Here is a 27914-nt window from a genome sequence, read left to right on the forward strand (position 1 = left end):
TTCAGGAAAGTGGGTGGAGCCTACAACAGCCAATCAAAATTCACCTATTGATGTCAAAGGGGAATATTTAAATTTCTGCTACTGCTGCTGTCAATGGCAGAGGCCCCAAACCTGGTACGGTCGGTTATTGGGTGACTGGCGTTAATATTCACTAAAGGGTGTGGAGCCACAAACAGCAAATCAAATTTCTTTGCTTGATCAACTGCGTCCATTCTCACATTATTGATGTCAGGATCCCAAAAGTTCACAAACTTGGTCACTGAGTGACGGTCTGTCAAGGTTACAAAAAGTGTGCGGAGCCAAAAAATTCACTGGGAAAATGTAAACTGCAGCCATTCTTACACTGTTAATGGCAGGGTTCTCAAACTTCCCACAGTTGGCCACTGGGAGACAGAAATTAATATTCAGGAAAGAAGGTGGAGCCTACAACAACCAATCAAAATTCACCTATTGATTTTAAAGGGGAATATTTAAATTGCTGCGATTCTAATACTGTTAATAGAGCCCTCAAACCTGGTACAGTCAATCACTGGGTGATTGGGGTTCAAATTCAGAAAAGGGATCGGAGCCCCAAACAGCCAATCAGATTTGTTTCATTTCAAAGGGAAAATTTAAATTTTTGATGCAAAGGACCCCAAAGCTCATAAATTTGGTCATTGACTGAATATGTGTCAAGGTTAGAGAAATTGGGCGGAGCCAAAAACAACCAAATACATACAAGGGCAATGCCAGGTCATCAGCTAGTAAATAATAAAATAAAGAATAAAAAGCCATTAACCCTTTGTCCCCTAGCTTGCGCCCATAGTTACCATAATCATTAACATGTGAAAAAAATGTACAGAATTTAATAGGAACTGCATAAACTGCTAAGTTAGGGACTTAGCTTTTTTTTTATATGTATGCCATAAGAGTATATTATAGTTATTTTTGAAAATAAGGGCTTGTAATTATTGATATAGTGCAATGAAAAAGACAAAATGGAAAAAATACACCCTAATTTCCAAATAGAGTATTGTCGCCATGCATTGTACTAGGGACACAATTTAATAACTGAGACAAATGGGCAAATACAATGTGTGGGTTTTATCTACAATCACAAGTTTTATTTTAAAACTATAATGTCTATAATGGCTGAAAACTGTAAAATAATGTATTTTTTAATTTATTCCCTTTAAAATGTCTATACAATTCAATAATTCCTACCAAAAAGTACCACCCAAAGAAAGCCCAATTTGTGGCAAAAATGTATAAATCATTTAGGTGAGACAAGTAGTGATAAAGTTATTGGCAAATAAATGGGAGAAGCACTGAAATGTGAAGTGGTTAAGAGCAGGCAGAACAACAGAAAAAGGGCAGAGAAACCAGGAAGGGAGCCAAGGGGTCAGAATAAGCTTACAGAGCAAAAAGCACAGAAGATGGAAAGCAGTAGAGCCAAGCTAAAGTGAGATTCTCACAGAATTCTGAGGTGGGTGGAGTTCTGATGTGGGTGGAGTCCTTAAACGCAAATTGCAACAGATGATGGCACAGTGAACCTGTTTCAGGGCATGTTGCCAGAGGGCTGCCTGTTGGTGGATAGTGGAAGTACTGAACTCCACAAGCAGAGAGCGACCAGCAGGAAAGCCAAAAAGATGCAGGCAAAATAACGTCCACAAGGAGTAGCAAAATGCCCCCTGCTGGTGAGCAGAGGTAATGCAACACCCTAGGAAAATCAACAGCAGGTGCAAACATGTAGAAGATGACTCCTAACAAGAGAGCTGGTTTTAGGCAGAGATGTCTAACACTTCCCAGACTCGGAGTAGTGTTGACGTATTCATAGTAATGGAATTCGGAATCTCCTTTCAACCAGGAAATGACACTCATCTGTGTGTTTTCTGGTGTTTAATAAGGTTTTCTTTGAAGGTGAATGTATTCCCACACTCCAAGCATGCAAATGGCCGCTCGCCAGTGTGTATCCTTTGATGCCTAAGTAGGGATGCTTTCTGACTGAAACATTTCCCACATTCTGAACAAGAAAACGGCCGCTCACCAGTGTGAAGGACCTGGTGTTTAAGGAGGTTTCCCTTTATAGTGAAAGATTTCCCACATTCTGAACATGGAAAAGGCCGCTCACCAGTGTGCCTGACCTGGTGTGCAATAAGGTTTCCTTTGTGGGTAAAACATTTCCCACATTCTGAACATGAAAAAGGGCACTCACTACTGTGAAGGACCTGGTGTGCAATAAGGTTTCCTTTTTGGATAAAACCTTTCCCACATTCTGAACATGAAAATGGGCGCTCATCAGTGTGAAGTACCTGGTGTTTAAGGAGGTTTGCCTTCATAGAGAAAGATTTCCCACACTCTGAACAAGAAAAAGGACGCTCACCAGTGTGCTGGACCTGGTGTGCAATAAGGTTTGCTTTGTAGGCAAAACATTTCCCACATTCTGAGCATGAAAAAGGACGCTCACCAGTGTGAACTAACTGGTGTTTAAGAAGGATTCCCTTCATAGTGAAAGATTTCCCACATTCTGAACACTCAAAAGGCCTCTCGCCTGTGTGAGTTCTCTGATGTGCTAGAAGACGGGACCGCACCTTGAAAGATTTATCACATTCTGGACACTGAAATTTCCTGTCATCTCCAACTCCGACAGTGCGTGAGTCACCAGAACAAGATTCCTTAGCATTACATCCAACTTTAGTTTTAATCTCACTATAAAGTCTTATATTGATGTCTGAAGACTTATCAGAAGATAGCTCAGGGTTAGAGGAATCCGGTGATCTCTCCTCATGGTGAAGTCTGTGATGTGTATTTCCAGTAATGGAGATTCTTCCTGGAGAACCTTGTGTGACGTCATTATCTTCTGCAGCATTATCTGGAGGGGAGATAACTCGTTCCTTCATAATATTCTGTACATAGCGTCCATCTACTGGGAAAAAGTTATATTACTATTAAAATACCATTCAATTTCCATAATCAGGAGTTATGGATTTAAGGAATAGAGTGCAAAGGGACTTCTACAGTGCTGCCCATAATTATTCATACCCCTGGCAAATTTTGACTTAAAGGAGAACTGTAGTGAGAGGGATATGGAGGCTGCCATATTTATTTCCTTTTAAGCAATACCAGTTGCCTGGCAGCCCTGATGGTCTATTTGCCTAAAGAAGTGTCTGAATCACACCAGAAACAAGCATGCAGCTAATCTTGTCATATCTGTCTAAATTTGTCAGAAACACCTGATCTGCTGCATGCTTGTTCAGGGCCTATGGCTGAAAGTATTAGAGGCAGAGGATTAGCTGAATAGCCAGGCAACTGGTATTGCTTAAAAGGAAATAAATATGGCAGCCTCCATATACCTCTCACTACAGTTCTCCTTTAAATTTACTTTTATTCAACCAGCAAGTTACCGGTATTTTTTGACGGGAAATTACGTTGGTATCTCCCAAAAGATAATAAGATGATGTACAAGAGGCATTGTTGTTGAAAAAAAAAAAACATTTTTCGGCTTTTATTTACATTTGAGTAAAAAGTATCCAGTCCAAATTAGTCATACTATTCACAAACTGTCACAGTCTCTGGGAAAATCCAAAGTTCTATACCAGTCCAAGACGTCCAAGCTGTTCTAAAGCATCCAAATTACCCTGATTAATTGGGAACAGCTGTTTTAATCAACTCAACAGTAAAAACAGCAGCTCTCTGCAGTTGGTTTGTGGACAATCATAGCTAGGACAAATGAGCTCAGTGAGGACCGGCGGCTGCGCACTGTGACTGCTCACAAGTCAGGAAAGGGCTACAAGGCCATTTCTACATGTTTTCAAGGTACAGTGGCTACAGTGCAAAGTATTATTTAAAAAAAAAATACAAATGTTCCACACCATTGAAAATGTCAGAGGACGTGATCGGAAGCCAAAAGTAACACCTGTGCTGGTCAGGAGGATAGTGAGAGAGGTGAAAAAGAATCCAAGGATCACTAAATGTTATCCACCTCAGTTATTAAGGTGGATCATAGCTTATAGCATGCACGCATAAGGATTGCAAGCTACGAGACGCGTAAGTGTAAATCCTTATGCGGGCAGAGGCAGTCTTTTAAGGTTTTACACTATATTACCCTATGTTTTTATCGAGATTAGAAAAGTGAATTAAACTTGTACGTTTGAAGAATCTGAAGGAAGTTGGCTTTTTTGAATAAGCACTGTATCCACCTGCAAGCTAGAGGTGGGCTGAATCTGAGTGAGGAAAAGGACGGGGAGGTTCGGAGGTTGCTACAAGTGCATGACCCACCTGAATAACTGAGGTGGATAATATCTGATATATGAGGAGAGCGCAGCAGTGCATAATTTAATGATTTGACAAGTGGACTACCTGCAGCGACCCCACTGGAAGGCACATTGTATGGTGATACTGACATTGTATATAGAACTGTGGCGCAGATTTACAGTATACAATAATCCAAGGATCACCACCAAGGCCACCCTGGTGAATCTGGGCTCTGCTGGTGGCAATGTCTCAAGGCAGACAATCCAACGGACAATGCACACTGGTGGGCTCCACGGATGCAGACCAAGGAGGACGCCACATCTCCAGATAAGGCACACAAAAGCTTGCTTGGCCTTTGTAAATGCTCATCTGGACAAAGAAGAAGACTTCTGGTCTTCTGTGTTATGGTCACAATGATGTTTCCTTCATTTGGCTTAAAAAAGGAGAAGCCTTCAACCCAAAGAACACCATCCCCACTGCCAAACATGGTGGTGGTAACCTAATGCTTTGGGGATGTTTTTCAGCCAACGGACGAGGGAACCTAATCACAGTAAACGGCACCATGAAAAAAGAGCAATATATGAAGATTCTCAATGACAACATCAGGCAGTCTGCACAGAAACTTGGCCTTAAGCACCAGTGGTGGACATTTCAGCATGACAATGACTTAAAACACACAGCAAAAGTGGTGAAGAAATGGTTAGCAGACAACAACATTAACGTTTTAGTGGCCCAGACAAAGTCCTGACTTGAATCCAAATGATAATCTGTGGAGGGAGCAAAAGATCAGGGTGATGGAGATTTGGAGCTCATTGCTAAAGATGAATGGGCAAAAATACCTGTGAATACATGCAAAAAGCTGGTCTGATTGCTGTAATAGCCAATAAAGGCTTTTAAATTTATTAATGAGAAGGGTATGAATACTTTTTGACTGGACAGTTTTTGCACAAATGTAAATAAAAGGTGAGAAATGTTTTTTTTTCAACAATAATGCCTCTTGTACTTTGTCTTATCTTTTGGGAGACCCCTATGTCATTTCCCGTCAAAAAATTACTTGCCAGTTGAATAAAAGTAACTTCAAGTCAATGTTTCCCACGGGTATGAATAATTATGGGCCGCACTGTAGTACATACACAATTTTTTTTAGAGCCCAATGCACACTGAGGAATGCAGATGAGCCTTTCATGTGGTTTACAGTATCTTCTCCTCATTTGTTGGAGCTATGATGGTATACTGAGGAATGGAGATGGGCCTTTCATATGGTGTACAGTATCTCCTCCTCATGTGTTGGTACTATGATGTTATACTGAGGAATGGAGATGGGCCTTTCATATGGTGTACAGTATCTCCTCCTCATGTGTTGGTACTATGATGTTATACTGAGGAATGGAGATGGCCCTTTCATATGGTGTACAGTATCTCCTCCTCATTTGTTGGTGCTATGATGTTATACTGAGGAATGGAGATGGGCCTTTCATATGGTGTACAGTATCTCCTCCTCATGTGTTGGTACTATGATGTTATACTGAGGAATGGAGATGGAGCTTTCATATGGTGTACAGTATCTCCTCCTCATTTGTTGGTGCTATGATGTTATACTGAGGAATGGAGATGGGCCTTTCATATGGTGTACAGTATCTCCTCCTCATGTGTTGGTACTATGATGTTATACTGAGGAATGGAGATGGAGCTTTCATATGGTGTACAGTATCTCCTCCTCATTTGTTGGTACTATGATGTTATACTGAGGAATGGAGATGGGCCTTTCATATGGTGTACAGTATCTCCTCCTCATGTGTTGGTACTATGATGTTATACTGAGGAATGCAGATGGGCCTTTCATATGGTGTGCAATATCTCCTCCTCATTTGTTGGTGCTATGATGTTATACTGAGGAATGGAGATGGGCCTTTCTTATGGTGTACAGTATCTCCCCCTCATTTGTTGGTGCTATGATGTTATACTGAGGAATGGAGATGGGCCTTTCTTATGGTGTACAGTGTCTCCCCCTCATTTGTTGGTGCTATGATGTTATACTGAGGAATGGAGATGGGTCTTTCATATAGTGTACAGTATATCCTCCTCATCTGATGGTGCTATGAATGATGTTATACTGAGGAATGGAGATGGACCTTTCATATGGTGTATAGTATCTCCCCCTCATTTGTTGGCACTATGATGTTGTACTGAGGAATGGAGATGGGCCTTTCCCATGGTGTACAGTATCTCCTCCTCATTTGTTGGTGCTATGATGTAATACTGAGGAATGGAGATGGGCCTTTCATATGGTGTACAGTATCTCCTCCCCATTTGTTGGTACCATGATGTTATACTGTGGAATGGAGATGGGCCTTTCATATGGTGCACAGTATCTCCTCCTCATTTGTTGGCACTATGATGTTATACTGAGGAATGCAGATGGGCCTTTCATATGGTGTGCAATATCTCCTCCTCATTTGTTGGTGCTATGATGTTATACTGAGGAATGGAGATGGGCCTTTCTTATGGTGTACAGTATCTCCCCCTCATTTGTTGGTGCTATGATGTTATACTGAGGAATGGAGATGGGTCTTTCATATGGTGTACAGTATATCCTCCTCATCTGATGGTGCTATGATGTTATACTGAGGAATGGAGATGGACCTTTCATATGGTGTACAGTATCTCCCCCTCATTTGTTGGCACTATGATGTTGTACTGAGGAATGGAGATGGGCCTTTCACATGGTGTACAGCATCTCCTCCTCATGTGTTGGTACTATGATGTTATACTGAGGAATGGAGATGGACCTTTCATATGGTGTACAGTATCTCCCCCTCATTTGTTGGTACTATGATGTTATGCTGAGGAATGGAGATGGGCCTTTCATATGGTGTACAGTATCTCCTCCTCATTTGTTGGCACTATGATGTTATACTGAGGAATGGAGATAGGCGTTTCATATGGTGTACAGTATCTCCTCCTCATTTGTTGGTGCTATGAAGTCATACTGAGGAATGGAGATGGACCTTTCATATGGTGTACAGTATCTCCTCCTCATTTGTTGGTACTATGATGTTATACTGAGGAATGGAGATGGGCCTTTCATATGGTGTACAGTATCGCCTCCTCATTTGTTGGTGCTATGATGTTATATTGAGGAATGGAGATAAAGCTTTCACATGGTGTACAGTATCGCCTCCTCATGTGTTGGTACTATGATGCTATACTGAGGAATGGAGATGGGCCTTTTATATGGTGTACAGTATCTCCTCCTCAGTTGTTGGTGCTGTGATGTAATACTGAGGAATGGAGATGGGCCTTTCATATGGTGTGCAGTATCTCCTCCTCAGTTGTTGGTGCTATGATGTAATACGGAGGAATGGAGATGGCCCTTTCATATGGTGTACAGTATCTCCTCCTCATTTGTTGGTGCTATGATGTTATACTGAGGAATGGAGATGGGCCTTCCATATGGTGTGCAGTATCTCCTCCTCATTTGTTGGCACTATGATGTTATACTGAGGAATGGAGATGGGCCTTCCATATGGTGTACAGTATCTCCTCCTCATTTGTTGGCACTATGATGTTATACTGTGGAATGGAGATGGGCCTTTCATATGGTGTACAGTATCTCCTCCTCATGTGTTGGTGCTATGATGTTATACTGAGGAATTGAGATAGACCTTTCATATGGTGTACAGCATCTCCTCCCCATTTGTTGGCACTATGATGTTATACTGAGGAATGGAGATGGCCCTTTCATATGGTGTACAGTATCTCCTCCTCATGTGTTGGTGCTATGATGTTATACTGAGGAATGGAGATAGACCTTTCATATGGTGTACAGTATCTCCTCCTCATTTGTTGGCACTATGATGTTATACTGAGGAATGGAGATTGGCCTTTCATATGGTGTACAGTATCTCCTCCCCATTTGTTGGCACTATGATGTTATACTGAGGAATGGAGATGGCCCTTTCATATGGTGTACAGTATCTCCTCCTCATGTGTTGGTGCTATGATGTTATACTGAGGAATGGAGATGGAACTTTCATATGGTGTACAGTATCTCCTCCTCATTTGTTGGCACTATGATGTTATACTGAGGAATGGAGATGGGCCTCTCATATGGTGTACAGTATCTCCTCCCCATTTGTTGGTACTATGATGTTATACTGAGGAATGGAGATGGGCCTCTCATATGGAGTACAGTATCTCCCCCTCATTTGTTGGTGCTATGATGTTATACTGAGGATTGGAGATGGGCCTTTCATATGGTGTACAGTATCTCCTCTTTTCGGCTTGAACTCACATAAGATAACTCAGCAGTTTTCATTGGCTGCTCTACCATTTATAGTCCAGCGTCACCCCATATAATTTAGCCTCTTCTTAGCTGGTGATGTGAAGCTCTGCCAGTCTTAGACTCACACAAGCAATATTGAACTGTGCTTTTGTATTTAATGTTTATTACTTACCTCCCTCGTCTTTAATTGTCCTCATTATGTCTCCATCCTCCATAGACTGCTGATCACCAGCCACACACGTCTCCTCTTCTTCCTCTTTGATTGTTTTCATCATTACATCCTCCTCTGTAGACTGCTGATCATTCCACACATACATCTCTTCTTCTTCCTCTTTAACTTCAACTTTTATAATCACCTGCTCTTCCTCCTGCAGCAAAAAAATATTGACCAGTATAGTCTATACAGAAGAATATATTTTCATGCAGGAGCCACTTTCTAGTTCTAGAAAGTCAGCTTAACCTACCTGATAATGGTGGGGGATGGTGGGATGTTCCTGTGAACAATCTTGGGAGTAAAGAGGACCTGTACATCTCTCTGGTGGGTTTCTGTTACTGGATCCATCTGTAGGAAACACACACACTGACTGAGTACATTGCCCCTATGTGATCTAGGTGGACCCTCCATACTGCTCTCTCCTCTTACCCAGTGATGTGAGGGGCGGCTGATTTTCCATCATGATGTCCCTGCAGAGGTGTTTGTGTCCTATAAGTACTGCTGGGTGATTGCTGCACCTGCTGGTGTGTTCTGCTGAAAGAGAGCAAGGATCAGAATACAGGGAACGAGAGAGGTGCAATGATGGGCTAGAGCAGGTATGTCAAACCGGTCCTATGAGGGCTGAGGTCCTCACACATTTTTGACACAGCTCAAATTAATTGATGGGTCAGAATCAGGAAAGGTGTGGTCCATCAGGTAGAACACATTCCTATCTTTCACAGTCTATCCTATAGGTAGAAAAAAACAACGTTTTGTAAAAAATAATACCTTTTAATGGCTAACTAATAGAGTTAAATGATGCAAGCTTTCTGGGATCTAGTCCCCTTCTTCAGGCATCTAACTCTATTAGTTAGCCATTAAAAGGTATTATTTTTTTTACAAAACGTTGTTTTTTTCTACCTATATAATTTGTTTGGCTAACACGGTACAGAAACTTTTTTGCTACTACAGTCTATCCTAAACACTGGCATGGATCTGGCCCTCCAGGCCTGGAGTTTGACACATGTGGGTTAGAGATAGTGTATTATTATGCCTTCATGACAGTGTAGACACCAACACTTCTTTTACAAACACATCCAGCCAACCAAGCCTGCTACAAATGCAGACCTGAAAATAATCACAGGTGTAACAACCAAAGATTTATAGTAAAATTCTATCTTTATTGAGAAAAGTTATTCCTTCATTTTAGGACTACCAATTGTTGGGATTGATTATATATGTTATTTCATATTGATTAACCTGTGTCATTGAGTTTAAATGCTTCAGCTGCCCCACACAGACCAAAACAAGCTTTGTCAAGGTGGGCGTGAGATGAGAGTGTTCTATCTATCACTCACTCAGCCTGGGCAGGTGTGGAAAATAGGTACCAGTCTGTACATCTCATTACTGAAGCAGGAAGGGAATGTAACTGGGCTGCCTGTACAGTGTAAAAGAAGCCCGACCTTAGACTGCAGGAATGAAAAGCCGCACAGCTGAAGCTTACGCTATGTATAGGTGGTTTCAGTGGCCCAGTGAAGCTGCACCTCTCATTCCTTAAATTTGAAGCAGAATATCTTGATAACCATGCCTCCTACATACTGCAGATATGTAGAGTAAGGAGGGGACCCCCATGCTACTTCCATGTCACATTGCAGACCCCTTAGCCCCACTTGTTCCTGCAATAGGTTTATATATTCAGAAAGGAACCAACAAGGCTAGAGGTCTGCAATTTGACAAGAACAGAGGACTCCCCTCCTTACTCTCCAAATCTGGGGTCTGTAGTTGGCATGGTTACAGAGATATTCCAGTTCAAATATAATAAATGAGGGGTGCACCTTAACTAAGCCACTGAAGCCCCCCATACATAGTGGAGGCTTCAATAGGGGAGAACCATGTCTCCCCCCGCCCCGTGCAGGCTTACAATCTACAGAGGGCATCAAAGATGCCCCCTATTAATAGCAGAGGCTTCAATAGTGGAGGACTCTGCTCTTTTCTTCAAGGACAGAGGGCCCGCTGCTAGAAGGTTCATGTTCATGAGGCTAAGCCAACATTATTTTATGACCACATCCACTTTTTCTGTCCTTTTTCCTGCCTCCAAAAGTTGGAAGGTACAGTAAGCTTAAAGTGTACCCGAAATGACATGTGGCATGATGAGATAGACATGAGTATATACAGTAGTAACCATACAGACACTTATGCTTTTTTGCATCATACTTGTATTTTATATAAGGTTATCTCTGTACTAATCTTTACATTACAGAAAAGAACCAGGAACAACCCATATCCCTGTGTTATCAGCACTTCAACAGTATGCAAGAGTACATAGCCAAGTAAATATGTATAAGCGGTGGGCTCAGCCTCAGTGCCCAGCAAACCCCACAGCTTATTAACGATGACTAGAAGCACCAGTAATAGCTTATACTGAACACACTGAGTGACATGCCTGCATTGCATCTTACAAAAAACAAAAGACTGGCTGAAAATACTGCATATAATCAGTGGCGGCTCCAGCTTCAGATTTTTGGGGGGGCTCAAAGGGGGCACAATGGCCGGCAGACGGGGCTCAGGGGGAAATGTGCGGCGCGCGAAGCGCGCCGGAAAAAAATGGGCGTGGTCATGACATGTGGGCGGGGCTAACTGAAATGTAGTTATACCAACTAATGTAGTTACATAAGGAAAAAAAAATGAAGTAAATGCACATAATGACAGACAGCGTTTCCCCAGTAAATGAACAACAGCGTTTCTTTCACCACATAAGAGACCATTTCACCAGTAAATGCACGTAATGACAGACAGCTTTTCACCAGTAAATGCACGTAATGAGAGACAGCTTTTCACCAGTAAATGCACGTAATGACAGACAGCTTTTCACCAGTAAATACATGTAATGAGAGACAGCATTTCACCAGTTAATGCACATAACGACAGACAGCGTTTCCCCAGTAAATGCACGTAATGAGAGACAGTGTTTCACCAGTAAATGCACATATTGACAGGCAACCTTTCACCAGTAAATGCACGTAATGACAGCCAGCCTTTCACCAGTAAATACATGTAATGAGAGACAGCGTTTCACCAGTAAATGCACGTAATGACAGACAGACAGTGCCAACCAGGAATTACCGTGTCCCCAGGGCCAAGTATAGCCAGGTGTACAGATGTCCCCAGGTGGGGTGGCAGTGGAGAGAGAAAAGGGAGCGATGGGCACAGTGGTGGGGAAGGGGGGACGTCTCCCTCACCTTGGGGCTCCCATTTTTTCTCGCTCCCCCTCCAGATATGAGCGGCGGGTGCAGGGGCGTAACTTGATATCATTGGGCTAATAGCAACACAGTTTTTTTTTTTTTGGGGGGGGGGGGGGGGGGGGAATCAGGGAAAAAAGGAATGTCATGTGAAAGCAAATCACCTCCCTGACTCCAGTTAGTTTTCCCTTTAGCAGCTGGATCATGCCTGTAGTGGAAGCTCTCTCGGTTTCCCATTCTATTAGCTGCTAAGCTAATAGATCAGGTCACTGGCTGGCTGGTATAAGGAGTAGCGGTGGCACACATTCCATCCCTGACTGAATGACCCCTCAAGCATTCTCACATAGATTATCTTCAGTGAGCGAGTCAGTGCGAGCTGCGGCTGTTCTGCATAACGAAGCCTGCCTGAGGCTGAGCCACACATATTACCTGGCTCAGCTGGCTGGTACTGCACCAACTCCGTGTCTTGCTGGAGGTTGCTGGGGGAGAACACGGTGACCCAGCGGCAATGTCCAGCAGTTCCTGAAGTCCCTCACCACGTGGTGTGCCTGGACAGGGCATTAGGGGGGTGGGGCTGGCTTGGTTGCCTCAGACTTTGACTTTTAATTGGCCACCTCGGTTGTCACAGATTGGAGGGAGGAGGGGATAGACAGAGGAGGACTCCTGCTTCAGCCGCTGGGGTGAAGAGCGGCTTCCTATAGATATATACTGTATATACATAAACATGAGAAGCAGTGAAACGGCAATTTTGGACGTACGCCTGTAGCAAAATACGGGCAGGAATGGACAGTGGATTTTAATATGGATGGACGCTTAGCAACCCGGGGGGGCTTTAGGAGGGGCTGACAACATGACAGCTGGGGCTGAAGCCTGGGTAAGCCCCAGTGTAGCGCCGCCACTGCATATAATAATACAGTATTACCTTCTCCGCTGCCACTTCCTGCAATGTCTCCCCTATATACTTCCTCCCTCTTCCTGGCTGTTGCTCCACCCTTTCTCATCTGTGCGTTCCACGTGGTATAGATGAGAACACCATCTTGTGGACAAGAGCGGAACTGCAAGCCCCCCAATCTTCCCACATGAGGTGAAGGAATACTTTTTAATACAAATATAGCAGACTAGGAGAAAAGTAGGCCGGCACTCAGTGGCGGCGCTACACTGGGGCTTACCCAGGCTTCAGCCCCAGCTGTCATGTTGTCAGCCCCTCCTAAAGCCCCCCCGGGTTGCTAAGCGTCCATCCATATTAAAATCCACTGTCCATTCCTGCCCGTATTTTGCTACAGGCGTACGTCCAAAATTGCAGTTTCACTGCTTCTCATGTTTATGTATATACAGTATATATCTATAGGAAGCCGCTCTTCACCCCAGCGGCTGAAGCAGGAGTCCTCCTCTGTCTATCCCCTCCTCCCTCCAATCTGTGACAACCGAGGTGGCCAATTAAAAGTCAAAGTCTGAGGCAACCAAGCCAGCCCCACCCCCCTAATGCCCTGTCCAGGCACACCACGTGGTGAGGGACTTCAGGAACTGCTGGACATTGCCGCTGGGTCACCGTGTTCTCCCCCAGCAACCTCCAGCAAGACACGGAGTTGGTGCAGTACCAGCCAGCTGAGCCAGGTAATATGTGTGGCTCAGCCTCAGGCAGGCTTCGTTATGCAGAACAGCCGCAGCTCGCACTGACTCGCTCACTGAAGATAATCTATGTGAGAATGCTTGAGGGGTCATTCAGTCAGGGATGGAATGTGTGCCACCGCTACTCCTTATACCAGCCAGCCAGTGACCTGATCTATTAGCTTAGCAGCTAATAGAATGGGAAACCGAGAGAGCTTCCACTACAGGCATGATCCAGCTGCTAAAGGGAAAACTAACTGGAGTCAGGGAGGTGATTTGCTTTCACATGACATTCCTTTTTTCCCTGATTCCCCCCCCCCCCCCCCCCAAAAAAAAAAAAACTGTGTTGCTATTAGCCCAATGATATCAAGTTACGCCCCTGCACCCGCCGCTCATATCTGGAGGGGGAGCGAGAAAAAATGAGAGCCCCAAGGTGAGGGAGACGTCCCCCCTTCCCCACCACTGTGCCCATCGCTCCCTTTTCTCTCTCCACTGCCACCCCACCTGGGGACATCTGTACACCTGGCTATACTTGGCCCTGGGGACACGGTAATTCCTGGTTGGCACGGTCTGTCTGTCATTACGTGCATTTACTGGTGAAACGCTGTCTCTCATTACATGTATTTACTGGTGAAAGGCTGGCTGTCATTACGTGCATTTACTGGTGAAAGGTTGCCTGTCAATATGTGCATTTACTGGTGAAACACTGTCTCTCATTACGTGCATTTACTGGGGAAACGCTGTCTGTCGTTATGTGCATTAACTGGTGAAATGCTGTCTCTCATTACATGTATTTACTGGTGAAAAGCTGTCTGTCATTACGTGCATTTACTGGTGAAAAGCTGTCTCTCATTACGTGCATTTACTGGTGAAAAGCTGTCTGTCATTACGTGCATTTACTGGTGAAATGGTCTCTTATGTGGTGAAAGAAACGCTGTTGTTCATTTACTGGGGAAACGCTGTCTGTCATTATGTGCATTTACTTCATTTTTTTTTCCTTATGTAACTACATTAGTTGGTATAACTACATTTCAGTTAGCCCCGCCCACATGTCATGACCACGCCCATTTTTTTCCGGCGCGCTTCGCGCGCCGCACATTTCCCCCTGAGCCCCGTCTGCCGGCCATTGTGCCCCCTTTGAGCCCCCCCAAAAATCTGAAGCTGGAGCCGCCACTGCCGGCACTCAGTGTGTAGCTGTGGTTGTGAGGGTTCCAGCTGTTAATGTGAGTAAGCTCCAGCAGAAACTACGTGCTGAAGACAGTAGCAAAAACATGGCATCAAAAACTAAAGTTTAGATAGTTTACACAGCAAATGTAGCTGCAAACCGTTTCAATAGTTGATGATTACTGTGATACAATGAGGGCAGCCATGTTCTGTTTGTCACAGGCTAAGACCTGGAGCTGCTATCAGCTTGCCTGTGTGTAATGTGACAAATTCAGTCCCCCTCTCCTCCTCCTCCTCCCCTCTGCCTCTGAAATATCTGGCTAGTAACCTCCTCCTGCCCAGACTGAGCTCCCATAAGCCCTTGCTACATGAGTCTGAGAATGCCAAGGCACTCTAAAAAGCTGTGGGTGAGGCTTGTTTAGTTTATAGGGAATCAAAGTATTAAAACATAACAAAAAAAGTATTTGGCTTGAGGAATGCCCTATAAACTATATGAAAGGAACACAACTATGCAATGAGTACGTTTATCTCGGATACACTTTAAGGCCACATATGGAGATTGAGTGGAAATAGAACTTAGTAAGCGGTTTTTGGTAAAAATGGCAATGTTATCACGGTGCTCCAGCCCCTGTAAAAGTGCATGCTATCCAATTATTAGATCACAGCATCCCTAGTGGTAAAGGGTGTCAGGAACCGGCCCGCGGCACGCTTGCGTATACGGGTCCCGACTGCGGGTTTGACCAGACTGAGAGGGGAAGCAGCCTTAGTCAAGCTAAAACAAGGCTGGGACCCCTCAGAACACCTCTCACTGCCACCACTAGCGGTTCGCTAGACACTTCCACTCTGCTGTCGAGTCCTCAGCGCGCACTCCGCGTTTTCGTATTTGGGTCAGCTTTGCGCTTAGGCTGAATACGAGAACGCCACGCACCCACACACACAGTACAGTTGTACAGTAACACAGTACAATCAGACACTGACTTGTAATGCAAGTTACACTGTCGTGCAGCAAAACCACTAACAGTCGTTCCGAACGATACTGTTAGCTACTCGCACTGGCGTTTCGTACGTTGGGTCAGCTGCGCGCTTTAGGCCAACGTATGAAAAACGCCCCCACACACACAATGCAATTGCAATTTCATATGGCAGTGTTGCTCAAACATACAACTAGGCACGGACTTATACACAGCTACACTGCAGTCTCCTTTAGGCTATGAGTGTTAGTTTAGTACGGCAGAAGTCAAGCTTATTAAATAATAATTTAATATTCCAGAAAAACATAGAACAATGCAGAACTTAATATATACAAAAGATTACAAAAAACAAAGTAAAAATAGCTACAAGATAAAAGTTACAAAGATACACACGGATACTTGCGTAAAAATAAAAATGGGGATTAAAAACGTTACCAACTTGAAGGTCTCAACGTTGTCGGCAGGAGCATGCCGCTTGTTCGACCAGAAGTCGAGATCAACTCTAGCTATGCGCTATCTCCAAGAGCAGATACCGGTGGCTGTCCTGGGTCAGCTTAAATAGTCCGAAGTGTCCCCTGGGGCATTTAATGTCCAGCCCCCAGGAACTAATGCACTTTCCCCGTTTGTGACATCACCGAACGCTTGTCATAATCTTGAGAACAACAAATATCTTGTTGACACTTACAGATTTCAAAGCAATTCCTTTTACAGAGATCCAACATCCACTATAGTACCCACATCCAACAAAAGACTTCCTTAGCCCAATTTCCCCAGGTTACAATGTCTATACATCCAGAGATTGTTAAGTGAGGCTTTCAACTCCAGGTGAAAACTTGATTAAGGCTTTTTCCTGTCTCCTGTTTTTAAAGTCTGCAGAGATTTCCAACCCCCTTCCAATAGATGCAATTTACAGGGTATGTTTGCGTTTCTTCACCACAAGTTGACATGTGTTAGTCTTTTCCTGACTAGGCTTGCTTTGTGTATTGAGACAATGGGTCGTCTCCTGAGTTCAAAAAGCCAGGCAGATAATCCCATTAGCAGAAACTCAAAGCACTTCATATGGTCAAGACAATACCCACTTCCTTGCCCCAAGCAATCAAAGGCAACAGCTCCCTCCATGGAACACAGGCAGAAAAATGAAAGAATATGTTCCTGTTATCCTTACATCATAAGCACCCCAATATATCACCACAAAGGGCTCTTTAGAATATTAGGGCAAAAGATACATTTTGATTTCTCATTTCACTCTGGTGGTTTCTTCCAGCAGTAATAATACTTTTTTTTTATCAGGGATTGCAGCTGTTCCTTTTTCAGAGGGAAGGACAATTTCTGTTTTGAAACCAATTTCCTCTGTCCTAATCTCTTCCTCACTTATCCCCATTTCAGGACCTACGTACAAATCTTTATCTGAAACATTTGGGAGGTGTGCTCACACTGCTGCCACATATGTAGAGGGGACTTCTCTGGTAGGGATGATCAATGACAAGCAAATACTTCCGAGTTGATGCCAATTCAAGCACATTTTTATGTAAATATATGGAGCTTCAAAATGGATTTATTTAATTTAAAACTGGGTTTAAATTGATTGGTCCAATTTCAAACTGCTTATATTTGCATAAACTCACAAGTATCTGCATCACTTTCATCTTCCCTATTCGCTGGGGAGAATATATTTTCAAAAAAGGCTTGCTGTCAGGTTCCCTCCTATCACTTCCCCCCCACCTAAAGGCAGTGAATGGGGTGGGGCAGAGGAGGTAATGGGAAGGTGATAGGATAGAACACTGCAACAAGCCCGCCTCTTCCTGTCTAAATATTTTTTATTTATCCAAAAACCAAAACTTGCAAGGACTGATTACGGGGACCGGGGAACATGAGGAGAGGAATGGGCAATACACAGAGGTATGAGGATCCAGCATCAGCATATCTCTGTGCCTACCTTAGGTGACTTTGCCTCGGAACAGGTATACAGGTAGTCCCCAGTGAACAAACGAGTTAGGGATTGTAGGTTCATTTTTAACCTGAATTTGTTCTTAAAGGGGAACTGAAGTAAGAGGTATACAGAGGCTGCCATATTTATTTCTTTTTAATCAATACCAGTTGCCTGGCAGCCCTGCTGGTCTATTTCTCTGCAGTAGTATCTGAATAACACCAGAAATCTGCATGCAGCTAGTCTTGTCAGATCTGACATTAATGTCAGAAACACCTGATCTGCTGCATGCTTGTTCAGGAGCTATGGCTAATAGTATTAGAGGCAGAGGATCAGCATGAGGGCCTGGCAACTGGCATTGCTTAGATGGAAATAAATATGGCAGCCTCCATATCCCTCTCACTTCAGTTGTCCTTTAAGTTGGGACGAGTATACCCCATTATGCCACCTGAGCCCCCTTTGTGTCTCCTTGCCCCCCCCCCCCTTTGTGCCACCTGTCCCCTGTTAATAATCTGTGTCCCCCATTGGTGCTACCAGGACCTCCTCTGTCCCCTTTGTTCTCTTTGGGATCCCCTGTGCTCCCCCACCTGTATTACTCACCTCACAGAGTCTCATGTTGCTCTGAAGCTTACTGAGGTCTCCATGTTGATTGGTGCAAAAATGACATCATCATAACAGGGGGCCGGGCTTGTCTCAACAGGTGGTTCAAAACTCAATTGTAAGGTGAGGACCACCTGTACTTTAAGCAACATGATAGTGTTGATTTCCCAGGATAACAATTATACGGGAAAGCTGGATTGCAGTGATCAGACTTGATGTAAAGTGTTCCCATCTTACCCCCCCCCCCAAAAAAAAAACAACACCCCAGCAGTACTGCACAGACGCAGAATGCTCCTCACTGCAAAAGCACAACGGGGGGCGTGCATGGCCACACTGCGGCGATTGGCCAAAGTTACAGGGTGGACCCAGGAGGCGGAAGATGGCAGCAAGGAAGTGATCAGGCCGAAGGGGGCTGGAGGAAGCGCCAGGTATGTATGAATTTTTACTTTTACTTAATCTCAAATACACTTTAAGATGAAATGGGGATAAAGCAAGGTAGTAGCTACACTACACTACAGACCTTCTGGTAGACTGAGGTGGGAACGTAGGGGCAGCTGGGCCCCAAGACACAAACTAGGCCCCAAGAACCTGCCTAGGATACCTTGTGGATTATCTTGCTCTAAAAACAATACGTATAAGTGAAAAGATATTTATTGTCAATCAGTGGAAATATGTACAAGTGAACAATGGCAATCCCCCGGAGGAAAACAAGCATGAGAAACAGCAATCCTAATATTAACTAATAATACAAACATTCACATTAAGAGCAGGTGGAACACGAGGGCAGAGAAACCAGGAAGGAAGCCGGGTGGTCAGAATAAGCTTACAGAGCAGAGAGCACAGAAGATGGCAAGCAGCAGAGCCAAGCTAAAATGAGATTCTCACAGAATTCTGAGGTGGGTGGAGTTCTGAGGTGGGGAGTCCTTAAAGCGGATCTGAGATGAAAAACAAACTATAACAAGTAACTTGTCTATATATCTTATCTAAAGTTTAGATAGTTTACACAGCAAATCTAGCTGCAAACAGATTTAAAAGAAAATGATTATTTCTTCCTGTGATACAATGACAGCAGCCATGTTGTTTGTAAACATTACACAGAGGCAGGCTTATCTGCACCATCAGCACTCAGACTGTGAAAAAAACCTAATCCCCCCTCCCCTGCCTCTGAATTCAATGGCTAGTAACACCTCCTCCTCTCTCTACCCAGACTTAGCCCCCATGAACCCTTGCTACTGCCAAAGCTCTCTGAAAACCTGTGGGCGTGGTTTATTTAGTTTATAGAGAATTAGAGTATTAAAACAAAAACAAAAAAAGTATTTGGCTTGAGGAATGCCCTATAAACAATAGGAAAGGAACACAATTATGCAATGAGTAAAAGTTCACCTCGGATCCACTTTAAATGCAAATTGCAACAGATGACGGCACAGTGAACCTGTTTCCAGGACATGTTGCCAGAGGGCCGCCTGTTGGTGGATAGTGAAAGTACTGATTTATTGTTGATTTGCTATTCGACATTATAAATAGACCCCATTAAAAAGGGGGGCAAAAAAGAAGAAGCCCCCTAATGACCTAATTGGAAAAAGACCCCATTAAAAAAGACTGGGGGTTATGTTGCGTACCTAAGAGAACATGCAGGGCCATAATTCCCCAATTGCTGGTATGGAAGCCACTCTGTTCCATCCACCCCTCCCTATTTTGTGATTATGAGAGGGGACCTTTTATTGGGATAAGGTCACCACTATCCCCAGCACCAGATGTACCAGGTTTGACTGATCCAATAATGTATGGCAGATGTAATGTATTTTCTATACGAAGACAATTTGCATGTATGGATACAGAGGCAATAAAGCGTACAAGTGACAGTGCCCGGTCTGCCTTTGTGTACAGAGAAATCGCTGAGTGTTTTCTACCTATGTGTTTCCGGCTGCACGTCGCTTGGCTTGTCCAGTAAAGCCCCCATACAGGTGCTATACAGGGGTGCGAATCACGGAACCAATACAGATGCTGCTTGACTTCCCCTCTCCCTCCAAAAATAATTTCTGAGTGCCGAGTGTCGTTTAATTTTTCAACGTACTGAGTGAAAGTACTGAACTCCACAAGCAGAGAGCAACCATCAGGTACACCAAGAAGATGCAGGCAAAATAACATCCACAAGGCGTAGCAAAATGCCCCCTGTTGGTGAGCAGAGGTAATGCAACACCCTAGGAAAACCAACAGCAGGTGCAAACATGTAGAAGAGGACTCCTAACAAGGGGGCTGGTTTTAGGCAGAGATGTCTAAGGGTGGCCATACATGGTACAATTTTTCATTTTTTTTTTCGATTAGATAATTTAGTTCGATTATTCCGTTAGATCGAATATAAAGATTTTTCCAGCATGTCCGATCTGATTTTTCTCAAAAAATCTGAATAATCGTTCGAATTTCTTGATAGACAGAAAAAAAAATATTTTATTTATATATATATATATATATGATTTAGATCGAATAAACGGGATAATCAAAAGTTTTTATTGTACCGTGTATGGCCACCATAAGACTTCCCAGACTCAGAGTAATATTATAAGACACCGAAAGGTAGAGCAACCCGTAATAAGCACAATCCATAGCCACGGAAGTAATGCAACCAATCTAAAAACACAAACATCCATGGCACACAAATAAAGCAATATATCACCTCATATCGAAGTATAATCAAATATCTTTATTAAGGGACTTATCCCATAATTAAAACAAATTAAAACCAGGGGCGACAGTGAGCCACAAGAGCATGACCAAGTATATAGTATGTCTCAGATAGTATTTAAATACACCCTCCAAATAACTGCAAATGCGATCACTAACACGCCCATATATAGCTGCAGCAAGGCTGTGTAGTAAGCAGGCAGCGAGCGTAAGTAAAAAAAATCTCAAGGTGGACTACAGCAGCACTTACCCAGGGGCTGATCTGATTGCCTCTGTACACTGACCTCTGCATCAGTACATGGAGGCGATCAGATCTGCCCCTGGGTAAGTGCTGCTATAGTCCACCTTGAGATTTTTTACTTACTCTCGCTGCCTGCTTGCTTCACAGCCTTGCTGCAGCTATATATGGGCGTGTTAGTGATCGCATATGCAGTTATTTGTAACTTGTGCTTCGCTTTTCCTTTGGAGTGTGTATTTAAATACCATCTGAGACATACTATATACTTGGTCGTGCTCTTGTGGCTCACTGTCACCCCTGGTTTTAATTTCTTTTAATTATGGGATAAGTCCCTTAATAAAGACATTTGATTATACTTCAATATGAGGTGCTTTATTGCTTTATTTAAGTGCCATGGATGTCTGTGTTCTTAGATTGGTTGCATTACATGGTTGCATGTCCTCTCGCTTCCTAAAACTTAATATGAGTAAAACAGAACTATTATTATTTTTTTATTATTATTATTATTATTATTATTATTATTATTATTATTTAGTATTTATATAGCGCCGACATATTACGTAGCGCTGTACAGTGTATATATATCTTGTCACTAACTGTCCCTCAAAGGAGCTCACAATCTATTCCCTACCATTGCCATATGTCTATATTATGTAGTGTAAGTACTGTAGTCTAGGGCCAATTTAGGGGGAGCCAATTAACTTATCCGTATGTTTTTGGAATGTGGGAGGAAACCTGAGTGCCCGGAGGAAACCCACGCAGACATGGAGAGAACATACAAACTCTTTGCAGATAGTGCCCTGGCTGGGATTCGAACCAGGGACCCAGTGCTGCAAGGCGAGAGAGCTAACCACTACGCCACCGTGCTGCCCTAATAATTTTTCCACCGTCTCTGGCCACCTCTCTGCCTGAAGTAACTATAAATGTTAATAACACTCCCATAACTTCAGTTCCCAAAGCACGGTGCTTGGGGGTAATATCCGACTCTTCTCTCTCTTTTATTCCTCATCTTAACTCCATAACCAGCTCCTGCCATCTCCAACTCAAAAATATCTCGCATCCATCCCTTTCTCACTCAAGACACAACTAAAATGTTAATACATGCCCTTATAATTTCTCGTCTGGACTACTGCAACATACTACTCTGTGGACTACCTTCTAACAGACTGGCCCCGCTCCAGTCGGTACTGAACTCAGCTGCTCGTCTCATTCATCTTTCTTCTCAATCTTCCTCTGCTGACCCTCTCTGTCAAGCTCTTCACTGGCTGCCAATTAGCCAGAGGATCCAGTTCAAACTCCTAACCCTAACCTACAAAGCTCTCCACAATCTCTCTCCCCGGTACATATTCTCACTAATTTCCAGATACAAACCCAATCGCAATCTCAGATCCTCACACGATCTTCTGTTGTCCTCCTCCAGAATCACCTCCTTACATTCACGCTTACAAGATTTTGCACGCGCTTCACCCCTTCTCTGGAATGCCCTCCCACAACACATCCGTCACTCGCCAACCTTTGTTACTTTTAAACGCTCTAAAACTCATTTGTTCCGACAAGCATATGCGCTACCTTAAGCCACTTCCCTTTGTCCTAAGACCAAATTGCACCCCTACTAGGTATCCTAAAACACACTGCCTTTATATATTTTATCGTATACTACCCCTCCTATTGTTTCCCCCCATTCCCTTTAGATTGTAAGCTCGCAAGGGCAGGGCTCTCTCCCCCTTTTGTGTCTTGGAAATCATTATACATGTTATTCATCATGTTACTTTTATCACTGTCATCACCACTTCTGTATTTTGTATTCTGTATGATTTTTGTATTTTGTCACTAATTACGTATCTTGTATATTAGTGTACACCATTGTTTGTATTATGTACCCCACTTTGAACAGCGCCACTGAATATGTTGGCACTTTATAAATCAATAGTAATAATAATAATAATAATTACTTCCATGGCTATGGATTGTGCTTATTACTGGTTGCTCTACTTTTCCAAGTCTCATAATATTGGAATTCAGAATCTCATTTCGACCAGAAAATAACACTCATCTGTGTGTTTTCTGGTGTTTAATAAGGTTTTCTTTGAAGGTGAATGTATTCCCACACTCCAAGCATGAAAATGGCCGCTCGCCAGTGTGTATCCTTTGATGCCTAAGTAGGGATGCTTTCTGGCTGAAAGATTTCCCACATTCTGAACATGAAAAATGGCGCTCACCAGTGTGAAGGATCTTGTGTTTAAGGAGGTTTGCCTTCACAGTGAAAGATTTCCCACACTCTGAACACGAAAAAGGCCGCTCACCTGTGTGAATGACCTGGTGTGTACTAAGGTTTCCTTTGTGGGTAAAAGATTTCCCACATTCTGAACATGAAAAAGGGCGCACACCAGTGTGAAGGACCTGGTGTTTTAGGAGCATTGCCTTCGTACGGAAAGATTTCCCACATTCTGAACATGAAAAAGGCCTCTCGCCTGTGTGTGTTTTTTGATGTACAAGAAGGGATCCTTTAAAGGGAAAGCATTTCCCACATTCTGAGCATGAAAAGGGACGCTCACTAGTGTGAACTCCTTGGTGTATAACGAGGTTTCCTTTCGTACGGAAATATTTCCCACACTCTGAACATGAAAAAGGCTTCTCGTCTGAGTGCGTTTTCTGATGTACTAGAAGACGGCACCGCTTCTCAAAACATTTACCACATTCTGGACACTGAAATTTCCTGTCATCTTCAACTCTGACAGTGCGTGAGTCACCAGAACAAGATTCCTTAGCATTACATCCAAGTTTAGTTTTAATCTCACTATAAAGTCTTATATTGATGTCTGAAGATTTATCAGACGATATCTCAGGGTTAGAGGAATCCGGTGATCTCTCCTCATGGTAAAGGCTGTGATGTGTATTTCCAGTATTGGAGATTCTTCCTGGAGAACCTAGTGTGACGTCATTATCTTCTGCAGCATCATCTGGAAGGGAGATAACTCGTTCCTTCATAATATTCTGTAAATAGGGTCCATCTATTGTGGGAAAAAATATAGGACTATCAAGATACCATTCAATGGGCTTGATTCACTAAGACAAATAGCATAGCTCATCAGTTAACACGCCTTATCAAAGTTAACATGCCTTATCAGAGTAGCATAGCGAGCGCTACGAACCCGCAGGGGCTCAGGGCAGGACGAGTGAAGCTCTCATTATTGGCAATTAGCAGGCCTTAGTTTGCTATGCTAATCTGATAAGGCATGCTAAGGTTGATAAGGAGTGTTCTCTCTGATAAGGCATGCTATTTGTCTTAGTGAATCAAGCCCAATGTGTGTAACTAGAAGTCCTGTACTTTGGGAGTGGAGTGCAAATGGGCTTCTAGTACCTACACATTTTCTGCAGCTCGATGCATACTGAGGAATGGAGATGAACCTTCTTTCATATGATGTAGGTTTCTTCTCCTCCTTTGTTGGTGCTATGATGTTATACTGGGGGGTGGAGATGAGCCTTTCATATGGTATAAAGTATCTCCTCCTCATTTGTTGGTACTATGATGTTATACTGAGGAATGGAGATGGGCCTTTCATATGGTGTACAGCATCTCCTCCTCATTTGTTGGTGCTATGATGTTATACTGAGGAATGGATATGGGCCTTGCATATGGTGTACAGTATCTCCTCCTCATTTGTTGGTACTATGATGTTATACTGGGGGGTGGAGATGAGCCTTTCATATGGTATAAAGTATCTCCTCCTCATTTGTTGGTACTATGATGTTATACTGAGGAATGGAGATAAAGAGTAGAGAAACCGAGAGCCCAATATAGTGTAGTATGTTAAGCATAAAAGAAGTAAAGGTTATCGTGAGAAAATTATACTCACAAACATGGGTTACCACACAGGCAACCACTGTATAGGCAGGTGAGGAGATTAGACCTGTCCTCACTCAGGGATAAGAAGTCGCTCTCTGTAGATGCGAAAGGGGGTAGATCACCCCTCCACCAGGGGTGGACACGGTATAGCAGTAGGAGAACAGAGGCGCCAGCAGGATAAAAGTGGATAAAAACTTTAAAATTTGCTGGGAGGAAGTGGTGGACTTACCTCCATAAAGCAGACACGAAAGACTGTCTGAATAGTAGTCACATTTATTAATTAGTACCCCAAAACAGTGCAACGCGTTTCGCAGGCCCAGCCCGCTTCATCAGGCAATAAAAATGGGGACAAGACAGAATTTCAGCAATAGCAGGTGTAGCGCCTCACTGAGGCGCTACACCTGCTATTGCTGAAATTCTGTCTTGTCCCCATTTTTATTGCCTGATGAAGCGGGCTGGGCCTGCGAAACGCGTTGCACTGTTTTGGGGTACTAATTAATAAATGTGACTACTATTCAGACAGTCTTTCGTGTCTGCTTTATGGAGGTAAGTCCACCACTTCCTCCCAGCAAATTTTAAAGTTTTTATCCACTTTTATCCTGCTGGCGCCTCTGTTCTCCTACTGCTGAGGAATGGAGATGGACATTTCATATGGTGTACAGTATCTCCCCCTCATTTGTTGGTGCTATGATGTTATACTGAGGAATGGAGATGGGCCTTTCATATGGTGGACAGTATCTCCTCCTCATTTGTTGGCACTATGATCTTATACTGAGGAATGGAGATGGGCCTTTCATATGGTGTACTCATTTGTTGGTACTATGCTACTATACTGAGGAATGGAGATGGACCTTTCATATGGTGTACAGTATCGCCTCCTCATTTGTTGGTACTATGATGTTATCCTGAGGAATGGAGATGGGTCTTTCATATAATGTACAGTATCTTCTCCTCATTTGTTGGCATTATGATGTTATACTGAGGAATGGAGATGGGCCTTTCATATGGTGTACAGTATCTCCTCCTCATTTGTTGGTGCTGTGATGATATACTGAGGAATGGAGATAGGCCTTTCATATGGTGTACAGTATCTCCTCCTCATTTGTTGGTACTATGATGTTATACTGAGGAATGGAGATGGGCCTTTCATATGGTGTACAGTATCTCCTCCTCATGTGTTGGTGCTATGATGTTATACTGAGGAATGGAGATGGACATTTCATATGGTGTACAGTATCTCCTCCTCATGTGTTGGTGCTATGATGTTATACTGAGGAATGGAGATGGGCCTTGCATATGGTGTACAGTATCTCCTCCTCATTTGTTGGTACTATGATGTTATACTGGGGGGTGGAGATGAGCCTTTCATATGGTATAAAGTATCTCCTCCTCATTTGTTGGTACTATGATGTTATACTGAGGAATAGAGATGGGCCTTTCATATGGTGGACAGTATCTCCTCCTCATTTGTTGGCACTATGATCTTATACTGAGGAATGGAGATGGGCCTTTCATATGGTGTACAGTATCTCCTCCTCATTTGTTGGTACTATGCTGCTATACTGAGGAATGGAGATGGACCTTTCATATGGTGTACAGTATCTCCTCCTCATTTGTTGGTGCTATGATGTTACACTGAGGAATGGAGATGGGCCTTTCAAATGGTGTACAGTATCTCCTCCTCATTTGTTGTTACTATGATGTTATACTGAGGAATGGAGATGGACCTTTCATATGGTGTACAGTATCTCCTCCTCATGTGTTGGTATTATGAGGCTATACTGAGGAATGGAGATGGGCCTTTCATATGGTGTACAGCAGTGTTTCTCAACATTTTATTGGTATGTACCCCTTTTAAAACTCTGTACTCACCAAGTACCCCCTAACATAGTAAACAATATTACAAGTACCCCTTGACAATATATATTTAATCGTAGTACATTATAATTGGTTCTAAACCATTTCCAAGCATTTACTATTGCTTTTAACCACTTGAGGACCCACCCTTTACCCCCCCTTAAGGACCAGCGCTGTTTGTTTGGATCTGTGCTGGGTGGGCTCTGCAGCCCCCAGCACAGATCCGCGGCCACACAGAGCGATCAGATCGCCCCCCTTTTTTTCCCCCTATGGGGATGATGTGCAGGGGGGGTCTGATCGCTCCTACCTGCAGGCATGTTGCGGGGGGGCACCTCAAAGCCCCCCTCCGCGGCGACATTCTCCCCCCTCCCTCTCCTACCTGCTCCCCCGGGAGATCTGGGCTGCACAGGACGCTATCCGTTCTGTGCAGCCAGTGACAGGACGTCCCCTGTCACATGGCGGCGATCCCCGGCCGCTGATTGGCCGGGGATCGCCGATCTGCCTTGCGGCGCTGCTGCGCAGCAGCGCCGTACAAATGTAAACAAAGCGGATTATTTCCGCTTGTGTTTACATTTAGCCTGCGAGCCGCCATCGGCGGCCCGCAGGCTATTCACGGAGCCCCCCGCCGTGAATTGACAGGAAGCAGCCGCTCGCACGAGCGGCTGCTTCCTGATTAATCAGCCTGCAGCTGGCGACGCAGTACTGCGTCGCTGGTCCTGCAGCTGCCACTATGCCGACGCACGGTATAAGCGTGCGGTCGGCAAGTGGTTAATTAGCTAAAATACTAATTTGGTGTTGTTAAAATAAGATTTATCATTTTCTAAAACTCTAAATTTGTTATTCTTGGTTAAGTATATCAAGCCCGAGTACCCCATGGAACCATCAGAAGTACCCCCTGGGGTACGCGTACCACATGTTGAGAACCTAGGGTGTACAGTATCTCCTCCTCATTTGTTGGTACTATGATGTTATACTGAGGAATGGAGATGGACCTTTCATATGGTGTACAGTATCTCCTCCTCATTTGTTGGTACTATGATGTTATACTGAGGAATGGAGATGGACCTTTC

General features: G+C 43.6%; 1 protein-coding gene across 1 annotated transcript in view; it reads right to left on the reverse strand.

The window, feature by feature from the left end:
- LOC137537024 (zinc finger protein 208-like) overlaps positions 1-27914 on the reverse strand; it is a 68637-nt gene that overhangs the window by 36722 nt on the left and 4001 nt on the right. The window contains exons 5-10 of the mRNA XM_068259180.1: positions 23198-24151; positions 12380-12472; positions 9162-9263; positions 8983-9080; positions 8691-8886; positions 1862-2905 (exon numbers count right to left, since the gene is read on the reverse strand). Of these exons, the coding sequence (XP_068115281.1) occupies positions 1862-2905; positions 8691-8886; positions 8983-9080; positions 9162-9263; positions 12380-12472; positions 23198-24151 (2487 nt within the window). The remainder of the gene's footprint in view (positions 1-1861; positions 2906-8690; positions 8887-8982; positions 9081-9161; positions 9264-12379; positions 12473-23197; positions 24152-27914) is intronic.

This window comes from Hyperolius riggenbachi, chromosome 10, assembly GCF_040937935.1.
Source record: "Hyperolius riggenbachi isolate aHypRig1 chromosome 10, aHypRig1.pri, whole genome shotgun sequence".
Taxonomy (NCBI): domain Eukaryota; kingdom Metazoa; phylum Chordata; class Amphibia; order Anura; family Hyperoliidae; genus Hyperolius; species Hyperolius riggenbachi.